Consider the following 23910-nt stretch of genomic DNA (forward strand, 5'->3'; position numbering starts at 1 on the left):
ATTTCCAAAAAGATTTACTATAAAGATAAGGAAACACAGACAGTGTAAAGAAGATATAAAGGTCAGAGGAACAAAATAAAGGGTCCATAGATAGACCCCACACACACACAAACAAATAACCAAATGATTTTTAAAAAGATGCCAAGTTAATTCAGTGGGGAAAGGGTAGTCTTTTCAACAAATGGAGCTGAAACAGTTGAATATTCAAATGAAGTAATATAAATCTAGACCCTTAACATAGACCACATACAAAATGTACTCAAAATAGATCATACACCTAAACATAGAGAGTTAAAACATTTAGAAAACGGGAAAAAAATCTTCGATGCCATTGGATCTGCAAAGATTTCTTAGAAAAGAAAAAACTGATAAGCTGAACTTCATCAAAATGAAAAGCTTTTTGTGAAAAACCACAGACTGGGGAAAATATTCACAATTAACAAAGAACTCTTATAACTCAATAATAAGAAGACAAACAACCCAAACTAAGAAGACGCAAATGATATGAACAGATGCTTCACAAAATAAGATACACAAATGGCCAGTAAGTAAGTGAAAGATGCCTAACGTCATTATTCATCAGGGATATAAATGAAAACCACAATGAAAAACCTATACACTCCTTAGAATGGCTACATCAAAAAGTGACAATACCAAGCATTGACAAAAATGTGGAACAACTGCAACTCTTGCACACTGCTGACGGAAATGTAAGATGGAACAACCACTTCAAAAAAGTTTGATATTGCACATAATAACCCTACCAACCCAGAAATTTTACTCTTAAGTATTTAACCAAGAGATATAAAAACACCTGTCTACACAAAAATGCACATTAAGTTCATTACAGCTATGTTCTTAACAATCAAAAACTGCAAACAACAGGTGAATGGATAAAAAAACTGTAATATATGCATACAGTGGAATACCGCTCAGCAATAAAAATGAAGTTATTTACTGATACATGCTAAAACATGGATGAATCTCAAAATCATGCTGAATGAAAGAAGACAAACAAGAGGACATCTTGTATAATTCCATTTATGTGAAATGTAATTAAAAAAATCAATCTAACCTAGTGCTAGAAAGCAGATCATTGGTTTGCCAGGGGCCAGAAAGGAGAGGGACATCCCAGGAGGGACTGGGTAAGGGAATGAGGAACCCTTCTGCATAATGGGTATGCTGTCTTTCTTAATTGCAGGAGTGATTACATATGGTTATACTCTTATTAAAACTCATTAAATCAGCTACTTAAATAGGGTATATTTTACCACATTTAAATTATACTTCAAAGTTGATTTAAAAAAAACTCAAACCTTAATACTTTACATTGAAACTGAAAAGATTTTAAATCATAAACAGAAAAATGGACAATATTGTTATAGTTACATAGTCATATACTATGCTTTTTTTTAAAGTTTTCTTGATATGGACCATTTTTAAAGTCTTTATTGAATTTGTTACAATATTGCTTCTGCTTTATGTTTTGGTTTTTTGGCCACAAGGCATGTGGGATCTTAGCTCCCGACCAGGGATCAAACCCACACCCCCTGCATTGGAAAGTGAAGTCTTAACCACTGGACTGCCACGGAAGACCCCATATATTACGTTTTATTAAAATGAATCAACTAAAGCAAAATATATCAACATGTATAAATACCAAAACCATGCATTTGAAGACAAAAGTTGCAGAACATGTTCCCAGTGATATACCTGTAAAACGATGTTATATCACACACATACACACAATATATGTGTATTATTGTAAAAGCAATGAGACATGTGAGATCAGTATTAACCAAATTTAGAATACTGTGGAAGGTGGTAACAGTTATAGGATGTAGAATGTGCTATGAAAAGCTTCCTGTAAATTTAAATGGGAGCACTGAGGTCTTATGTCCTAGAGTATTCTAGCCAGTACTCTAGCTTCATTCACACTCAATGTTTCCGGTTACTGAACCTAAGAAGAGGAAGCAGAAGCTGTCTCAATGCTGCCCCTGGCTGATCCTGGCAATTGTTCTGGGGATCTAGTCCATTCTGAGATCCCCTAGAGGTAGGCCCCTGGATGAACCAGACAATTAGGCAGTACAGTCATCCCTCAGTATCTGCTGGGGACTGGTTCCAGGACACCTCTTCAAATACCAAAATCAACTGATGCTCAAGTTCTTTACAGTAGGCCCTCCATACTCTCCGGTTCTGCATATGTGGATTCAACCAACCACAGAACCGCAGATAGGAAAACACAGACATGAAGGACCAACTGTATTTGCATGGGTAATAGCATAGTTGGGGTGCAGACTCATCAAAAACATGTGATGGCTCATGATGTGGAAGGCCATGGGCTGATACATGTTTCTCCAAAAGTAGAATCAGAGACTAAGAAGATTATTCAATTTATCTGTGCTTTTAAAAAAGCTTCATATTCCAGTTAATATTTTTATAAATGTCTATTTTCAGTTTTATTTCTACTAAAAGATTTGAAATAAGTGCAAAACATAACTTTTAGAATAACATCATATCTAAAGGAAAATTTCTGTCCGTATTTCCCAAGTTGACAGACTTCCTTCAATACAATCTTCAGATATAATAAAGTCTGAATTCTGTTAAAGCTTTCACATTCAAAACATCTTTAAGACTTCATCTCAACATCGTCTTGTTCAGTAAAATGACATTTCTTGATATAGGCTCAACTATATTTGCTGTATTCTTCAGGTCTCTTCCCTATTATTTCCCTGACATACAGTAAGTACAACTTGTGTATGAAGTTTTCAAAAAAATACAAGATGTTGACAGCTTTCCCCAGGTGTGGTTTATCTGGCTGTTAGAAATGGCCAAGTTCTGGAAGAACGTTTTCCTACATACATTTGATTCACAGGATTATCTCCTACGTAAGTTATTTGTTTAACAAGCCCTAACTTATAATATTTCTCCACATTCCCTATATACATTAGTAGGGTTTCTTCTACATGTATTCATTTTTTAGTTGTCTTATTAATAGATATTCATTACATTCATAGTAATTTCCCCTATGGTTACTCTTTCATTTACTTTGGAATATGACTTAGGATAAAAAATTTGCCACTTTACATTCATAGGGGTCATGTTCTGTGTGAATTCTCCATAGTATTTCAAGGTATGAAATGCTAGATACTAAGATTTCTCTCATTGCTAAATTTAAAAGATTTTTTCCCCTGTATGTAATTTTGAATGTACTGTGAGAACTGATTTCTTAGAGGTTTTCCCACACTCAATACATTCATAGGGTTTCTCCCTTATGTGTCTTCTCTGATGTACTTTGAGACCTGAGTTGCAACTGAAGGTTTTCCCACAATGACTGCATTCATAGGGTTTCTCCCCTGTGTGTGTTCTCTGATGTTTAGTGAGATCTGACTTACGATAGAAGGGCTTCCCGCATTCATTACACTTATAAGGCTTTTCCCCTGTGTGTATTCTCTGATGTACAGTGAGGACTGATTTCTCAGAGAAAGATTTCCCACACTCATTACATTCATAGGGCTTCTCCCCTGTGTGAGTTCTCTGATGTGATCTGAGGACTGAATTGCAAGTGAAGGTTTTCCCACACTGATCACAGTGAGAAGACTTCTCCCCTCTGTGTGTTCTCTTATGTACTGTATAGTCTGACTTATAGTAGAAGGTTTTCCCACATTTTTTACACACATAGGGTTTTTCCCCTGTGTGAGCTCTCTGGTGTACTGTAAGGTATGAATTTCTAGAGAAGAATTTCCCACATTCCTTACATTCATAGGGTTTCTCACCTGTGTGAGTTCTCTGGTGTTTAGTGAGATCTGACTTATTGTAAAAGGTTTTTCCACATTCATTACACTTATAAGGTTTTTCCCCTGTGTGTATTCTCTGATGTACCGTGAGGACTGATTTCTCAGAGAAGGATTTCCCACACTCATTACATTCATAGGGTTTCTCCTTTGTGTGCGTTCTCTGGTGTACTTTTAGGCCTGAGTTGCGACTGAAGGTTTTCTCGCACTCATTACATTTATAGGGCTTCCTCCCTATGTGAGTTTTCTGGTGTTTAGTGACATCTGACTTATGACAGAAGGTTTTCCCACATACCTTACATTCATATGGTTTCTCACCTGAGTGAGTTCTCTGATGTACTGTAAGGTATGAATTCCTGGAGAAGAATTTCCCACATTGACTACACTCATAGGGTTTCTCACCTGTGTGTGTTTTCTGATGTACTGTGAGAACTGAGTTGCTTATGAAGGTCTTTCCACATTGATTACATTCATAGGGTTTCTCCCCTGTGTGAATTCTCTGGTGTACTGTGAGATATGACTTATGGTAGAAGCTTTTTCTACATTCCTTACATTCATAGGGTTTCTCTCCTGTGTGAGTTCTCTGATGAATTATGAGGTGTGAATTCCTAGAGAAGGATTTTCCACATTCATTACATTTATAGGGCTTCTCTCCAGTGTGGATTCTCTGATGTAAAGTGAGAAGTGATTTCCTAGAGAAGCATTTCCCACATTCGTTACATTCATAGGGTTTCTCTCCTGTATGTAGTCTCTGATGTTTGGTGAGTTTTGATTTTTCACAGAATGCTTTTTCACATTCATTACATTCATAGACATTGTCTCCTATGCCTGTTCTCTGAGTTACATTAAGAACTGACTTCTCCCAGAAAGGTTCCCCCAGGCTGTTACATTCAAATGTTCTCTCTCCTGTGTCAGGAAAGTTTGATCTGCTGAAATTATCCACTTTTTCAATATGTTCATAATCTTTCACCTTCAAATGAACTCTATGTTTCAAGAGAGATAATTTCTCAGAGGTTTTACCATATTCATTAAACTCATAAAGACTTTCTCTTTTTTGGGGGGTTGAATAATTACAGAATGTTTTATCACATTCCCTATGTTCACAAGGACTCTGTCTCTTGTGAGCTTGTTTATATGTGATGAAAAGTGTCTTCTCACAGAAATCTTTCCCACGTTGTTTGTAGTCAAAAGACTGCTCTACATTTTTAATTTTCTCATATGGAATAAAGTCTTCATTATGACTGAGGTACTTTCCACTTTGAATGAATTCATAAGGTATCTCCCCCACATGAGTTTTTTCATGGTTAATATGAAGGAATAATTTTCCATATGTGCTGAGATCATCAGACTTCTTTCTTAAATAGTTTTTCTCAATAATTAATTCTGAAATATATTTAAAACTCATACCACTTGTGTCACATTTACAAGGTATTTTTACAGAAGAAACTGGGTATGTGCTGAAATTAAACATTTTTCCTAATACATTACCTCTCTCTATAGTCAGTGTTTTGTTGTTGATAAATGGAGCTTGCCCGAAATGTCTGTCCTGGATTTCCTGACTCTGCTCTAGCTGGTTATCAACTTTGCAGACTTCTGGAAAAGAGAAAAAAAACAATATAAGTTATTAATTTTATTACAATTATGATAAACTTACACTTACATACAAATGCCCTTTTATATGATTGACTCAGTTTATTGAAATAAGAGTAATCCAAGATGTCCGTGTCCCTCATCCTTTTGGCTTAGAATAAACAAAACCTGACAGAGCAGAAATGGGGGATAAAAACTTAGAATGCACCCATCTACATTTGACAATTTATAAATATGTACTTCAAGACTTAATATAGAGGGTAAAAATAAATACAAATCACAGTGAATAAACGAAGACAGACTTTGAAAAAAAAATTACTGATCCAGGTGTGGGAAATGCAGAGAACCAGAGAGGCAAGGATTAATAGGTAAGAGTACCCTGGAGAAATATCAGAGGACTGATTTGATCTTTTGAAGGACACAGATTAGACTTTACATGATTTCCTTATACTTAAAATACTGCAGCTAAATCTCTATGGTTTACATGTTTCTAGTTCAATTCTCCTCTTTTTAAAATTATTTTTATTTTCTCTTATATATTGCTAATTTATTATACTGTTAATACCAAATTAAATTTATGGAAAAGCACCAATTTGTTCCTGCTTAAGGAGACCTGTAGCCTACTTTCTTATTCATTCTCTACTCATGTGACTTACAAAGAATACAAATGTCTACCAGGAAATGTAAAATCAAAGAGACAATAAAGACTGCCAGAGGGCCAGATCCATTTGATTTTAGTTTTAGTATATTCAGGTTATTCTCTAAGAGTTTCTGCAAAAGTTAACCTATCCAACCATCAAATGCTAACTTTTCCTCATCTTAAATTTTCTGTGACAAATTTAATATGTTAATGTATTTTTTTGCTTTTAAACCCAGATCTCTACATTTCTGGGTTTTATTTATATTTAAAACCATGGAGGACCTGACCTAAAATATTCACTGATACTTACATTTATTTATCCTAAGAATTCTCAGCTAGACTTCATCTTGTTATCTTCCTGTTCAGTATTTGCAATATAACAATGATGACCCTGTTCAAAAACCTGTCCAGAGCCCACTGTCTCCAAGCATCATTAGACAAAATAGACTGTAGTTACCATTGTGGGGGAAAAAAATACTTTTTCCAACTATATTCATATTGGGTACCCACACTATCACTCCACAAGGCCATAATAAATGTATTCTTTCTAGAAATGACAGACTATTAATTTGCCGGAAATTGTTCAAGTTCAACCAAGATTGTCACTAAGCTGGTTTACATTCCCATTTTGGCTTTGCTTAGAACTTAAACATTAAACATCAGGGAAATGACACTGTCTCATATCTGCTTCCAAATATGTCTTTACAAACATCTCTACAATTTCAAGTTCTATTTATACTGAAATTTAAAATTCATTACTTTCTGTACATCTCATTCTATCACAACACTGGACAATACTCCTTTGTAACATAAACATCCTCTATTAACTGCTGAAATTTAAAATACTCAGTTGTCTTTTTTTTTTTTCCTTCTCTTCCCAACTATAACCCATGGTCTTACAAGTGTTTACCTCTGATTTCCTTTGAATACCTTGAGTGGATATGGAATTAATGGTCCTTAACAAGCAGTGTGCTTTTCAAAACACAAATCTCAAATTTTATTCAAACCTGTGATTTTTGAACAAGAATCTAAAGGTTTATAACTCAATATGTGCGTTGAGAAGTTAATTCCTTGTAGTGTCTTCTGAATGAATCAATATAAAGGCCCTCTCACTCATCAAGAGTAACAATTAAGTAATGATCCAATATCCATTATAAGTTATATAACAAAATAAGATATGCTCTCTTTGGAGAAAGCATAATATACATAAGAAAACAGCCTCATTCAATATCCATACACTATCAAGAATTAGAATCTACAGCAGATAATGTGTATCAAAACAAGCAAGAAACATTTCATAAAAGCTGGGGAACCTTGAGCTTAAATTTTAAAATTTATCAAAATATTTTTACTTCAAAGGATAAAAATAAAAAATAAAAATAAACTAAAGTGAATACATGTTGCAACATGTATACATATATATTATAAGCTAATGGGAAATACCAAGATTTGTTGGAAATATCTCTTAAAAATAACTGCTTATTAAATCTATAATTTTTATTATGAAAATAATGTACAAATATCTCATTAATGGGTATCATCAATATTTAAAACAAATAATTCATTTCAAAGCACTGTTAAAAAGCACATAAATACAGAGACTTTCAAGCTTTCTCTTCTATATCAATAAATTCTAAACTTATTTTTAATGGATATAGTTTCTATTCTGTTTCATGAATGGTAAAGCCAGGATCTGAAGCACAAAGACAAAGGAAATAGAAAACCACAAGTATTTAAATAAAAATCAGTGGATGGTCACCTTAAGGCAAGCACTGAGTATAAAAAAAAAACTAATTAATAAATATAGCATTCTATATAGTGGAATAACATCCCATTTTGGATCACTAACCAAAAAGGACTTAATTATTTAAAAACAAATATGCTAGTACTGAGTTTATACCAGCTATTAGACCAAATTCTTTGGGAGGGGCACGTCAATGAATAAACCTTAATCCTGACCTCAGGACCTTAGTACATAGTAGAGGAAATGTGGAAAGTGGATGCACAAATACAGCTATACTATATTGTGGAATGTAATAAACACATAAAAGAGAAATGAAGGATTATGAGAGTGGGAACAGGTAGAGTTTTTTTTTTTTGAGGGGATATATGAAGGCTTTTTAGAGGAAAGGGTAGATAGAGATTTTTTTGTTGTTGTTGTTCTGGACTTACAAAGGATATAAAAATTTTAAAACAAATTTTTTTTAGTGCTATATTTTGAAATACATAAAATCAAACAAAATGGCAAAATGTATAGCTCCCTCTGAATATTAATAATTTTTATCATGGTAAATGAAGCATTACATGAATCTGCTGTACAAATACTGAACTATGACTAATTTAGTCATTAATATGTAGAGGGGATAATTTCTAAATTCTAAATATGAGTTTGGGTATTTTTCATCTTATAAATATTACTTGTTTTGTGAAAATATAATTTTACGCAGAGTGCTCTTTTTTGCTCAAAAAATTATTTATGGAAATATATTATTTTTCTCCTTTGGCTCAGATGTTTGACAAAATCAAGAAATAATATAAAAATAAGAGTAAAAAAACAAAAAAAAAGAAAAATGCTTAAAAATATTAATAATGATAATAACAACAAGAAAAATAACAAACCATCTCCATGAGCCAGGCTCTGTTCCATGTACTTTTCACATATTAATTCATGAGAATCACTGAGTACATAGAAATCAAACATAGAGCTGTAGGGAAGGAAAGCATATATATGGGTGATATTTAGGAAGGATTAAATGGGAGTTCAGCACCCTCAGTTTTGTGCCAGCATTATTAAGGGACTTTCCTGGTGGTCCAGTGAGTAAGACTCCACGCTCCCAATGCAAGGGGCCCAGGTTTGATTCCTGGTCGGGGAACTAGATCCTGCATGCATGCCGCCACTAAGAGTCTGCATGCCGCAACTAAGAGCCTGCATGATGCAACTAAGAAGTCCACATGCTGCAATTATGAGCCTGCATGCCGCAACTAAAAAAAAAAAGATCCCGCACGTCTCAACTAAGACCCAGCACAGCCTAAATAAATAAATAAATAAATATTTTTTAAAAACATCATTAAAAGAGAAAAACTTAAATTTCATATATTACACATTGGGAAAAATGTAACTCAGGTTACCAACATGATAAATTAGATGTTTTGGGGGGAAAAGTATAATTTCATTTAGAAACTAGAACAAACTAAAACAATATGGTTAGTGTTTTGGGTGGTGTCAGTGGAAAATGAGAAAATAAAAATATTTTTTAAACACTTTTACAAAAGTATAACAATAATAGTGATCTAGGGGCCTCCCTGGTGGTCCAGTGGTTAGGAATTCACCTTCCAGTGCATGGGATGCAGGTTCAATCCCTGGTCGGGGAACTAAGATCCCACATACCACAGGGCAACTAAGCCCGCGTGCTGCAACTAGTGAGCCCATGTGCTCTGGAGCCCATGCACCACAACTAGAGAAGCCCAAGCCGCAACAAAGATCCCACGCATGGCAACAAAGAGCCCGTGCGCCACAACGAAAGACCCCACATGTTGCAATCCTGCGTGCCTCAATCCTGTGTGCTGCAACTAAGACCTGATGCACCCAAATAAATATTTAAAAAAAAACAATAATAGTGATCTAATATCAGTAAGAAAGGATGATAGAGAGATAAATAAAATGCTGTTATGTCAGTGTTAAGAGTAGAAGGTTTGGGCTTCCCTGGTGGCGCAGTGGTTGGGAATCTGCCTGCTAGTGCAGGGGACACGGGTTCGAGCCCTGGTCTGGAAGGATCCCACATGCCACGGAGCAACTAGGCCCGTGAGCCACAACTGCTGAGCCTGCGCGTCTGGAGCCTGTGCTCCGCAACAAGAGAGAGGCCACGATAGTGAGAGGCCCGCGCACCACAATGAAGAGTGGCCCCCACTTGCCGCAGCTAGAGGAAGCCCTCGAACAGAAACAAAGACCCAACACAGCCAAAAAAAAAAAAAAAAAGAGTAGAAGGTTCACAGAACCTAATAAATGAAGATAAGTAGGGAAGATTGTGATTTGTGAATGATGATTTTAATAGTAGCTCTTGCCACATGAGAGGAATTGGAGTATCCTGTTAGAGATGTTCTGCAGACATATAAAACACAGAATGCTGAGTGAACAAAAGATGCTGAAGATACAAAGTTACTAAAACCTGATGTCTTAGATATAGGTTATTTTATTATTTGAAGATTCAATTTGACAATTTGACTGCTAAATTTAGTCCTTTTATATACAATTATGGTGATTATTAAAATATGTCACGTTGTCTCCATTTTACTTGTTACTTTATATTTGTCACAGTTTTACTACTACTTTTATTGTACCTTTCTTCCTTTGTTTCAGACTGATTTTTTTTTTAATCTTTTCCATTTTTTTCTCTTTACAACTTTGGAGGTTATACATACCTGTTTCTCCACTTTAGGTGGCTGTCCATTAAATTTTGTCATTAATATTTAACTTAAAATCTAAAGTGATTCTATAACCTGAACCTCTTTTTCTGAATAAGAATCAAATGCCATTTGATCACCTCCCAACTCAATTATGCAACTATTTTTTAGTTTATCATAGTGTCTTTTTTAGCCTTACAAATTAGATATCATAATGATTCTATCCACATGTTGTTTAGATTTAGCTATAAGTTTCCTAATTTCTTATGACTTACCACTCCTCTCATCTCAAGCACTCCTCTGGGTTTCATTTTCTCTCTTCCTGTAGTATTTCTATTTTAATTTTACTAACAAAATTATACAATAAAAGATATTGTTCCTATAATTTATTTCAGGACCAATCCAAATTTAATCATACACTCTGACAAAGACTCTCTCCTTGACTAAATTTTAGTTAAGCTCCTCTGAGACTTATTCTTGACTAGGTCTTGACCTTGGCCTTTCATGTCTGTCTCTGCCGAGCAGTCTTAGCAAGAATCCTTGTCAGTCTAGTGACAATCTCCTCACCCACCTTTGATATCTCCTCACCCATAAGTTCCTCATGCCCCAACCATGATTTATAAACCCTTGGCCTGCATTTAGCAAGAATTCTGTTACGCCAGTTTAGCAAGAATCTCCCTACCCTTGAGGTCTCCTCTTAGTAATTTTCTATTCACTTAACTCTTCACTCTGCTTGTTGGCTACAAATCCCCAGCTGCCTTTGCTGTATTTGGAGTTGAGCTCAGTTTTACTGAAACTTTGTTCCTTTATTGCAATAGTTACTGAATAAAATCTATAGTGCCTTTAACTAGTATCTGGCTTTATTTCTCTTTGACAACTCTCATCCTTTAAAAAATAGCTTCCTGAGTTCATTATTCTAGATTGACAAATATTTTTTGCTTCAATTTAGATGTCTCTGTCAATGTCTCTTTCCTTAGGAGGTAACCTGATTTTCTCTCTGGCTGCTATTAAGATCCAGTGTTCTCCAGTTATACTAATAGTACTTAAATATATATTACTTTTTATTTATCCTGCTTGGTGTGCATTTTGTGTCCACATATGTGGTCTTACTGAATGATTTCTGGAAAATTCTAAGCAATTATTCCTACAAATATTGCTTCTCCATTCTTCTTTCTGCTTCTTGTGATCCAATGATTCATGTTATATCTGTCTTCTCATTCCTATCCTATACATCTTTGAATGTATTGACCTATTTTCCTTCTCCAGTCACCCTATACCTGGACTGTGTCATTTATTTAGTGGTATTTTCTAGTGAAGTCTCTTCAGCTGCATCTAATCTGGTACTTAATCCATTTTTTAGAATTTCAACAACTTATTTTTAGTTCTAAAAATTCTAATGGGTTATTCAACAATCTGCCTAGCCATTTAGACATTCTTTCTTCCTTACTGATTTTATTTCATCTTTTATTTCTTTGAATGGATGCTTTACACTTAACTATCTAAAAAAGCCATTATCTTAATTAACAGGTGTTGGAAAATATATTTTGTTATTTCTGCTTAATCTCACGAACAATATATTTTTTAAGCTTTTTTTTAAGCTCATATTTAATAAGTGAGAATCCTAATGTCCTGTATTGAGGGTGCTTGTTCTTAAGAGAGAACTCATTTTCTTTTGCTTAAAGCAAGCTACCAATCTGAGATGAATTTAGCCAACAATCTGGATCCCCTAGTATGGGAGTATAGGGGGACAGGAGCAGAAGATAAATACTCTATCCCCAGAGAAGGAGCAGAGAACCCATCTTGGGCCCAAAATCCATAACTGATACAAAAGTAGAAGTCTCTTACCACTGAAGAAAAGGGAGGTATGCTGAGGAAACCCCACTGCTGAGGCCCAGGCTCACACCTAAAACTGAAGCTGGATCAGAACAACAAAGAACACCCTTGCCCCCACCAGAAGTGTAGCATGAAGTAACAAGCAGTAGCAGCCCACTGCTGGAGGAAGAGGAAGAGCAAGAGCAGAAAGATAAACCTCTGTAATACAGCTTTGGGAGGACAGCTAAAAGCTGAAAATGGAGCACAAATACTGAGAAAATTCTCCTGACGTGAAAGATCTAAGAACCACGGAATAATATCAAACACAGCCACATATAAGTAACTGGAGTCGCAGAAAAAAAGGTAGAAAAGATGAAAGACATCAAACCATGTATTTGAGAAGCTGAGAAAACAACAAAAAAGAAAAATACAGACAAAACAAAACAAAGCTAAACCTAGAAACATCAGAGTCAAACAGCTGAAAACCAAAGATAAAAAAAATCTTGGAGGCAGCTAGAAAAAACAGAACATTAAATACAGAAGGACAAAGGAGGAAGTAAGAGTGTAAGCCAGAAGACAGTGGATCAGCTCTGTAAAGTAAGGACAGAAAAAAAAGTGTCAATCCAGAAATCTGCACTCAGAGAAATTCTATACTTCACAAATGAAGATTAAATAAAGGCCTTTTTAGACAAATAAAAGCTGAGAAAATTAACTGCCAACAGGGCTTCCCTGGTTGCGCAGTGGTTAAAAATCTGCCTGCCAATGCAGGGGACACAGGTTCGAACACGGGTCCCACATGCCATGGAGCAACTAAGCCCGTGCACCACAACTACTGAGCCTGCACTCCAGAGTCCATGAGCCACAACTACTGAGCCCGCGTGTCACAACTGCTGAAGCCCGCGTGCCTAGAGCCCATGCTCCGCAACAAGAGAAGCCACCACAGTGAGAGGCCTGTGCACCACAGTGAAGAGTAGCCCCCACTTGCCGCAACTAGAGAAAGCCTGTGCGCAGCAACGAAGACCCAACACAGCCAAAAATAAAATAAATAAAATAAATAAATTTATAAAAAAAAAACTAAATGCCAACAGACCTGTGTTACAAGTAGTACTAAAGGAAGTACTGGAGAGAGTAAGACAAACAAAGAAATAGAGTGCTGAACATGGTTTTAAAAAAGGTAAATAAAAGACTTTTTAATCACTTTCAAAGATGACTATCTCAAGCAAAAATATTAATTATACATTGTGGGGTTTCTAAGTAAAAATGTATGGCTACCACATCACATAAAGTGGGAGAAGGTGACAGGAGTATATTGTTATAAGACTCTAAGACCACATGTAGCATAGTATACTTAGACTGTGATAAACTGAAGATGTATACTGTGTACCACAGGGCAACCACTTAAAAGATACATTAAGACAGAGATATTACTAATAAGTAAATAGTAGAGATTAAAACAAACAAAAAACTCAATCCAAAAGAGATTTTTTTTTTGCTGCACCAGGCGGCTCATGGAATCTTAGCTCCCCGACCAGGGATCAAACCTGGACCCTCAGCAGTGAAAGTGCAGAATCCTAACCACTGGACTGCCAAGGAATTCCCCAAAAGAGATTTTAAAAAGGAAAAAAGGGGGAGAAAAGAACAGGTGAGACAAATAGGAAACAATCACGAAATAAATTTGAATCCAAACATACAAAAATTATGTTAAATTTAAGTGGTCAAAATATTCCAATTAAAAAGTAGAGGTTTTCACATTAGATAAAAAAGACCCAAACATATGCTATCTGTAAGAAATCCACTTTAAATATAAAAGAATGGGAAAAGGTATACCATGGAAACATTAACTAAAAGAAAGCTGGAGTAGCTATAATAATATCAAAGTAAACTTTAAAATAGAGAGTTCTCTCAGGGATAGAGAGACATTACATAATCATAAAGGGATCAATCCATCAAGAGGACATAAAGATCCTAATATGTATGCATCTATTAATTCTTCAAAATTCATAAACCAAAAACCAAAAGAACTGAAAAGGAGAAATAAATAAATGCAAAATTATAGCTAGAGACTTCAATACTGCTCTCTCAATGTGTCACTGACAGAGCTTTTAAGTGTTATACCCCAACCCCATTTTCCCACTGCCATATGATTTTTAATATACTATTTTGCATAAAACAATGATTTTTTAGGAATGCACATGTCCTGTTTTAACAGAATTCACTATATTACTATATTCCTTTCCATGTTTTTAGCCTCCCCTTATCAAGAGATACAGTCTTTCTGTGTTGCTCAGATTTGTAACTGTTAAGTCTGCACATCCTAACTAACTGTTATCAGGTAAGTTTTTGCTTTAAATTCTGTGTTCTAGGATCACCCACTAAGATAACATGTATGTTTATTTCCCCACATATAGGTGTCTGTGAGGGTTTTTTTTCCCACAGATGGAAAGTCTCTCTTTTCTTACTTGTCAGAGAAACAATAGTGCTACTGAAAAACATGGCTTATGGGTCTGTTTCCACACTTAGCCCTACTATGTCTGATTTGCAGAACCAAATTGTATCCAAAAAGGCTCCAGCTATCCTGTGCCCAACATTGTGGTTAATCTAAACATTTAGGTTTCACACCTGAGAGCGTTTACTTTGTCCCTGCTAAGTACTTTGCCAATTCCTTTTAGCGTCAGAAATGCTTTTGTTTTTTATCCATCTGCTGATACATACACTCCTGCTTGATTTTTTCAGTGATTTTGCAGCTTCTGTATTTGTACTGATTTGGGACTTTAGATGTTCTCTAGTGTTATTAAATGGAGTTTATATTGCTCATTTACTTTAATGTTTCTGGATGATTTGCAGGCAGGGATAGAGACAATGCTGACTTCACACATCCTTCTTTGAAGAAGTTCACTCTGTCCTTTAAACACTGTTTTCTCTTGGCTACAGGATACCACATTCCCACATCCTCTGTTTCCCCCTAATCTCCAAACTGCTGCTTCTTTTTTCTGCTGAGTCATCTCATTCTCATGGCTTCTGAAAGGTAGTGTCCCAGGGTACAGCCTTCAGACCTCTCAAATCTGTGCATTCCTTCTCCTAAGGAGAGATGTTATGTAATCCCTTAGCTTTAAATACTGCATTTTAAAACTTTAAATATTGCCATGGCTGATAATTTCCAAATAAATATCTCCAACCTGGACTCTCCCCTAATCAACCTCTGCTTATATACCCATATGTTTATTCACAAGTAAACTTGGATATTTTATAATCACCTGAAATTTGGTATGTGCAATTTAAACTCCTAATAACTCCTCCCAAGTTGTTTCTCTCCAATTTTCCCAATCTTGGCAGTTGGTACCCATTCATCCAATTTTTCTGGATGAAATCCCTGGAGTCTTTCTTGACTCGTCTCTTTCTCTCACATTCCTTGCCCAATTCAACAGCAAATCTTATAGGTTCCACCTTCAAAATAAATCCAGAAGTCAATCACTTTTTTTCTTCCTCACTACTTCCAACCAAGGGTAAGCTACCATCACATTTACAGAGATTAAAATACTATTCTGACTGATGTTCCTGCTTTCAGCCCTCTGCCCTCAATAGTATTTTCTTTGCTCAGCAGCCAGGGAAATCAATTTTAAAAAACCCATAAGCATATGTTGCTTACTGGGTTAAATTATACCAATGGCTTCTCATCTCACTCAGAATAAAATCAAAGTCCTTAATGGCACCACATAATTTCAGCTCCCATTACCTCTACAATGCCAACTCTTTCTACTCTTCGCTCACTCCTTTCCCCCAATCCATAGTCATATTTGTGTGTCCTCAAAAACACCAAGTACATCCCTGCCTTGGTGGATTGACATTTGATGTCACTCACCTCTGCCTCCAAGACTCCCCATGATTCTCATCCTCATTTTATTCAAGTTGATAATATTAGAAAGGCCTTCTTGACCTCCTTTCTAAAATAAAACACTCCATCATTCTTAACCTTCTCTAATTTCCTAGCTATTTACTGGCATATTTCAAGTGTATATATGTGTAATTGCTTGTTTCTTATCCTTCTCTCCCTACCAGAATGCAAGCTCCATGAGGTCAGGGGCAAAATTTAGTGCACTGATATATTTCCAACACCTAAAACCAGAGTAATGAACGTAGGTACTCAATATCTGCTGAATGAAAAAACGGGGGCAGAGCAGGGGAGTCAAGATGGCATACTAGGAGGATGCGGAATTCGTGTCTCCTCACAACTAGGGCACCTACCAGGCACCAGTGGGGGACAGCAGACACCTAAGGGGAGGGGAGTAACCCCCAGCGACTGGGTGGGACATGGGGCTTGGGGGGAGTACAGGGGGAGGAGAAGTGGAGGCAGCAGGGGACTGGAGCTCCTGAGGGGTGGCTGGGGGAGGGGAAGGGATCCCACGCCAGAAGGGGGAATTTGGGGAACCACTGGGAGGGCAGAGGATCAAAAGAGAGCGTGGCCAGGTTTCCCCTGCCCACTTGGACCCCCAAGAACCTGCTGAGATCCCGGGCCTCACCCTCTGCCCACCCAGGCCTCCTCCAGCTGCCCAGGTACTGAGGGAGTGGGGGGTAGGGGAAGGGGGAGCAAAAGTAAAGGCTGCACCTCTGGGACCGGCACCCCCAAAGGGTGGCTGGGGGAGGGAAGGAGTTCCTACACCCAGTGGGACCCACCCACACTTAGGGGTCCAGTGGCTAAGGGGGAGAGCCTGGGGGAGACGGTGGGGGAGGGGCACGAAGAAACGGAGGGGAATGGGGCCAGCACTTCCCCTGTCCACTTAGGCACGGGGGAGCTTGTTGGGCTCCAGGGCCTAATCCTCTGCTCTCGGAGCCTCCTTCCTGCCATGCAGAGCCCAAGCCCCGCTCCTGCACCCCCACCCGGGGCCCCACCTCTGCACTTGGAGACCCCCTCTGAGACCCCCTCCAACAGGCTGGGCCTAAACCCCACCCACACACCCTCACTCATGGCCCTGCCTCCAAACTCCGGAACTCTACACTCCGGAGGCCCTCCTTTCCATGTGCTGCCTCTCCCCTTCTGCACAGGTCCTAAGCAAAGGCCCCGCCCCACACTCAAATGTCACCCCACCTATGCCCCGCCCCACACTTGAACGTCGCCCCGCCTAGACCCCACCCCATGCTCAAACGTCACTCCCCCACCCGCCTACGTCCTGCCCTACCCAAAATCCAACCCCTGCCTAAGTTACAACCCCTGCCTAAACTCCGCCCCCAGAGCCAAGGCTTTTTTTTTCTTTTCTTTTTTCCTCTTTTAGATTGGGGTTCTGTTTTACCTTGTTGATTCACTGTTGTTGAGTCTTTTATATTTTTATTTTTCCTAATAAATCTTTTATTTTTCTAATTTTATTTTTTTATACTTTGTTAGTGATCTCTCCTTTTGGCTTGCTCCCCACCCACCCTTTTTTTTTCTTTTTTTCTTTTTTTTCTTTTGGTTTTATTTTACCTTGTTGCAGATGTTTCAATTACAGTTTTATTTTTCCTAATATATGTTTCACCTTTCTAATTTTATTTTGTTTTTTATTCTTCGATATTATACTTCTCCTTTTTTTCTTTCTTTCTTCCTTTTTTTTTTAACCGCGCCACAAAGCTTGTGGGATCTTGGTTCCCAGTCCGGAGGTCGGGCCTGAGCTCCTGTGGTGGGAGCTCCGAGTCCAAACTACTTGACTAACAGCGAACCTCAGACCCCAGGGAATATCAATCAGAGTGAGGCCTCCTGGAGGTCCTCATCTCAGCACCAAGACCCAGCTCTATCCAACTGCCTGCAAATTCCACTGCTGGGCGTCTCAGGCCAAACAACCAGTAAGACAGGAATACAGCACCACCCATCAAAAAAAGAAAAATGAAACAACAAAAAAATGTGTTACAGACGAAGGAGCAAGGTAAAAACCTACAAGACCAAATAAATGAAGATGAAATAGGCAACCTACCTAAAAAAGAATTCAGACTAATGATAGTAAAGATGATCCAGAATCCCAGAAACAGAATGGAGAAAATACAAGATACATTTCACAAGGATCTAGAAGAACTAAAAAGCAAACAAACAGTAATGAACAACACAATTACTGAAGTTAAAAATACTCTAGAAGGAATCAATAACAGAACACCTGAGACAAAATAATGGATAAGTCAGCTGGAAGATAAAATGGTGGAAATAACTGCCAGGGAGCAGAATAAAGAAAAAAGAATGAAAAGAATTGAGGACAGTCTCAGAGACCTCTGGGACAACACTAAACGCACCAACATTAGAATTTTACGGGTCCCAGAAGAAGAAGAGAAAAAGAAAGGGTCTGAGAAAATATTTGAAGAGATTATAGTCGAAAACTTCCTTAACATGGGAAAGGAAATAGTCCATCAAGTCCAGGAAGCACAGAGAGTACCATACAGGATAAACCCAAAGAGAAACATGCCGAGACACACATTAATCAAACTATCAATAATTAAATACAAAGAAAAAATATTAAAGCAGCAAGTGAAAAGCAACAAATAACATACAAGGGAATCTCCATAAGGTTAACAGCTGATTTTTCAGCAGAAACTCTGCAAGCCAGAAGGGAGTGGCAGAACATATATAAAGTGATGAAAGGGAAAAACCAACAACCAAGATTACTCTACCCAGCAAGGATCTCATTCAGATTTGATGGAGAAATTAAAACCTTTACAGATGAGCATAAGTTAAGAGAATTCAGCACCACCAAACCACCTTTACAACAAATGCTAAAGAAACTTCTCTAGGCAGGAAACACAAGAGAACGAAAAGATCTACAATAACAAACCCAAAACAATTATGAAAATGGTAATAGGAACATGCATATCGATAATTACCTTAAATATAAATGGATTAAATGCTCCAACCAAAAGACACAGACTGGCTGAATGGCTACAAAAACAAGACCAGTATATATGCTGTCTACAAGAGACCCATTTCAGACCTACGGACACATACAGACTGAAAGTGAGGGGATGGAAAAAGACATTCCATGCAAATGGAAATCAAAAGAAAGCTGGAGTAGCAATTCTCATATCAGACAAAATAGACTTTAAAATAAAGACTATTACAAGAGACAAGGACACTACATAATGATCAAGGGATCAATCCAAGAAGAAGATATAACAATTATAAATATTTATGCACCCAACATAGGAGCACCTCAATACATCAGGCAAATGCGAACAGCCATAAAAGGGGAAATGGACAGTAACACAATAATACTAGGGGACTTTAACACCCCACTTTCCCCAATGGACAGATCGTCTAAAATGAAAATAAATAAGGAAACACAAGCCTTAAATGACACATTAAAAGATAGACTTAATTGATACTTATAGGACATTCCATCCAAAAACAACAGAATACACTTTCTTCTCAAGTGCTCAGGGAATATTCTCCAGGATAGACCATATCTTGGGTCACAAATCAAGTCTTGGTAAATTTAAGAAAATTGAAATCGTATCAAGTATCTTTTCCGACCACAATGCTATGAGACTAAATATCAATTACAGGAAAAAAACTGTAAAAAATACAAACATATGGGGTTCCCTGGTGGTGCAGTGGTTAAGAATCTGCCTGCCAATGCAGGGGACACGGGTTCGAGCCCTGGTCCGGGAAAATCCCAAATGCCATGGAACACCTAAGCCTGTGCACCACAACTACTGAGCTGGCGCTCTACAGCCCGCAAACCACAACTACTGAAGCCCACGCACCTAGAGCCTGTGCTCTGCAGCAAGAGAAGCCACCGCAATGAAAAGCCCGTGAACTGCAATGAAGAGTAGCCCCCTCTCGCCGCAACAAGAGAAAGCCCGCGCAGCAATGAAGACCCAATGCAGCCAAAAATAAATAAATAGATTAATTAATTAATTAAAAAATACAAACACATGGAGGCTAAACAATATGCTACTAAATAACCAAGAGATCACTGAAGAAATCAAAGAGGAAATCAAAAAATACCTAAAAACAAATGACAATGAAAACACGACGACCCAAAACCTATGGGATACAGCAAAAGCAGTTCTATGAGGGAAGTTTATAGCAATACAATCCTACCCCAAGAGGAAAGAAAAATCTCAAATAAACAACCTAACCTTACACCTAAAGCAATTAGAGAAAGAAGAAGAAAAAAAAACCAAGTTAGCAGAAGGAAAGTAATCATAAAGATCAGACCACAAATAAATGAAAAAGAAATGAAGGAAATGATAGCAAAGATCAATAAAACTAAAAGTGGTTCTTTGAGAAGATAAACAAAATTGATAAACCATTAGCCAGACTCATCAAGAAAAAAAGGGACAAGACTCAAATCAACAGAATTTGAAATGAAAAAGGAGAAGTAACAATTGACACTGCAGAAATACAAAGGGTCATGAGAGATTAGTACAAGCAACTATATGCTAATAAAATGGACAACCTGGAAGAAATGGACAAATTCTTAGAAAAGCACAACCTTCTGAGACTGAACCAGGAAGAAATAGAAAATATAAACCAATCACAAGCACTGAAATTGAAACTTTAAAAAAATATCTTCCAACAAACAAAAGCCCAGGACCAGATGGCTTCACAGGTGAATTCTATCAAACATTTAGAGAAGAGCTAATACCTATCCTTCTCAAACTCTTCCAAAATATAGCAGAGGGAGGAATACTCCCAAACTCATTCTACGAGGCCACCATCACCCTGATACCAAAACCAGACAAAGATGTCACAAAAAAAGAAAACTATAGGCCAATATCACTGATGAACAAAGATGTAAAAATCCTCAACAAAATACTAGCAAACAGAATCCAACAGCACATTCAAAGGATCATACACCATGATCAAGTGGGGTTTATCCCAGGAATGCAAGGATTCTTCAATATACGCAAATCAATCAATGCGATACACCATATTAACAAATTGAAGGATAAAAACCATATGATCATCTCAATAGATGCAGAAAAAGCTTTTGACAAACTTCAACACCCATTTATGTTAAAAACCCTCCAGAAAGTAGGCATAGAGGGAACCTACCTCAACATAATAAAGGCCGTATATGACAAACCCACAGCCAACATCGTTCTCAATGGTGAAAAGCTGAAATAATTTCCGCTAAGATCAGGAACAAGACAAGGTTGCCCACTCTCACCACTATTATTCAACATAGTTTTAGAAGTTATAGCCACAGCAATCAAAGAATAAAAAGAAATAAAAGGAATCCAAATCGGAAAAGAAGAAGTAAAACTGTCACTGTTTGCAGATGACATGATACTATACATAAAGAACCCTAAAGATGCTACCAGAAAATTACTAGAGCTAATCAATGAATTTGGTAAAGTAGCAGGATACAAAATTAATGCACAGAAATCTCTTGCATTCCTATACAGTAATGATGAAAAATCTGAAAGTGAAATTAAGGAAATACTCCCATTTACCACTGCAATAAAAAGAATAAAATACCTAGGAATAAACCTACCTAAGGACACAAAACACCTGTATGCAGAAAACTGTAAGATACTGATGAAAGAAATTAAAGATGATACAAACAGATGGAGAGATATACTTTGTTCTTGGATTGGAAGAATCAACATTGTGAAAATGACTATACGACCCAAAGCAATCTACAGATTCAATGCAATCCCTATCAAACTACCACTGGCATTTTTCACAGAACTAGAACAAAAAATTTCACAATGTGTATGGAAACACAAAAGACCCTGAGTAGCCAAAACAATCTTGAGAAGAAAAATGGAGCTGGAGGAATCAGGCTCCTGGACTTCAGACTATACTACAAAGCTACAGTAATCAAGACAGTATGGTACTGGCACAAAAACAGAAATATAGATCAATGGAACAGGATAGAAAGCCCAGAGATAAACCCATGCACATATGGTCACCTTATCTTTGATAAAAGGCCAGAATACACAACGGAGAAAAGACAGCCTCTTCAGTAAGTGGTGCTGGGAAAAATGGACAGCTACAGGTAAAAGAATGAAATTAGAACACTTCCTAACACTACACACAAAAATACACTCAAAATGGATTAAAGACCTAAATGTAAGGCCAGATACTATAAAACTCTTAGAGGAAAACATAGGCAGCACACTCTATGACATAAATCACAGCAAGATCCTTTTTGACCCACCTCCTAGAGAAATGGAAATAAAAACAAAAATAAACAAATGGGACCTAATGAAACTTCAAAGCTTTTGCACAGCAAAGGAAACCATAAACAAGATGAAAAGACAACCCTCAGAATGGGAGAAAATATTTGCAAACGAAGCAACTGACAAAGGATTAATCTCCAAAATATACAAGCAGCTCATGCAGCTCAATATCAAAAAAACAAACAACTCAATCCAAAAATGGGCAGAAGACCTAAATAGACATTTCTCCAAAGAAGATATACAGATTGCCAAGAAACACATGAAAAGATGCTCAACATCACTAATCATTAGAGAAATGCAAATCAAAACTACAGTGAGGTATCACCTCACACTGGTCAGAATGGCCATCATCAAAAAATCTACAAACTATAAATGCTGGAGAGGGTGTGGAGAAGAGGGAAGACTCTTACATTGTTGGTGGGAATGTAAATTGGTACAGCCACTATGGAGAACAGTATGGAGGCTCCTTAAAAAATTAAAAACAGAACTACCATATGACCCAGCAATCCCACTACTGGGCATATACCATGAGAAAACCATAATTCAAAAAGAGTCTTGTACCACAATATTCATTGCAGCACTATTTACAATAGCCAGGACATGGAAGCAACCTAAATGCCCATCAACAGACGAATGTAAAAGAAGATGTGGTACATATATACAATGGAGTATTACTCAGCCATAAAAAAGAAACAAAACTGAGTTATTTGTAGTGAGGTGGATGGACCTAGAGTCTGTCATACAGAGTGAAGTAAGTCAGAAAGAGAAAAATAAATACCATGTACTAACATGTATATATGGAATCTAAAAGAAAAAAAAAAGGTTCTGATGAACCTAGGGGCAGGACAGGAATAAAGACACAGCCGTAGAGAATGGACTTGAGGACCCAGGGAGGGTGAAGGGTAACCTGGGACGAAGTAAGAGAGTAGCACTGACATATATACACTACCAAATGTAAAATAGATAGCTAGTGGGAAGCAGTTGCATGGCACAGGGAGATCAGCTCAGTGCTTTGCAACCACCTAGAGGGGTGGGATAAGGAAGGTGGGAGAGAAATGCAAGAGGGAGGGAATATGGGGATATATGTATGCATATAGCTGATTCACTTTGTCACATAGCAGAAACTAACACAACACTGTAAAGCAATTATACTCCAATAAAGATGTTAAAAGAAAAAATGAACACATGAGCAACACTTAAGATTAAAAAGAATTCGTACCTATCACCAGGTGTCCTTCTGTTTAATACACCCTAACTCACCTGGGTAGCTCTGGCTTGGGGACTCTTCCTCTAATACCCATGGTTGCTCTCCTTGTTCCAACCTGAAGATCAGTTCTGGTTTAGGGATGCAATACCCTGTGAATGGGAAATGACATGGGAATTGCGCTAGGCTCATGGGCTTTAGGGCTCCTGAAGAAAACAGAAAATGAAGCTTCAGGGACCAATTTCAATCTATTATTGGGGAAAAAAAATTCTTTATGGTGTTTCAACAGTCCTTCTTGTCACCCTGGATCTCAAGCCTAAATATCT

General features: G+C 37.3%; 1 protein-coding gene across 7 annotated transcripts in view; it reads right to left on the bottom strand.

The window, feature by feature from the left end:
- Positions 1 to 1330: 1330 nt before the first annotated feature.
- The window catches only part of LOC103005219 (zinc finger protein 33B-like), a 65576-nt gene continuing 42996 nt past the window's right edge, over positions 1331 to 23910 (bottom strand). For 5 of the 7 annotated variants that reach the window (XM_057531279.1, XM_057531282.1, XM_057531281.1 and 2 more), the window contains 2 exons: positions 23641 to 23736; positions 1331 to 5387 (listed from right to left, as the gene is read on the bottom strand). In XM_057531279.1, the coding sequence (XP_057387262.1) occupies positions 3175 to 5387; positions 23641 to 23736 (2309 nt within the window). In that variant the 3' untranslated portion in view covers positions 1331 to 3174. The remainder of the gene's footprint in view (positions 5388 to 23640; positions 23737 to 23910) is intronic. The other 2 variants (XM_057531280.1, XM_057531284.1) reach the window with 1 other exon arrangement.

The sequence above is a fragment of the Balaenoptera acutorostrata genome, chromosome 16 (genome assembly GCF_949987535.1).
Source record: "Balaenoptera acutorostrata chromosome 16, mBalAcu1.1, whole genome shotgun sequence".
NCBI classification, from domain to species: domain Eukaryota; kingdom Metazoa; phylum Chordata; class Mammalia; order Artiodactyla; family Balaenopteridae; genus Balaenoptera; species Balaenoptera acutorostrata.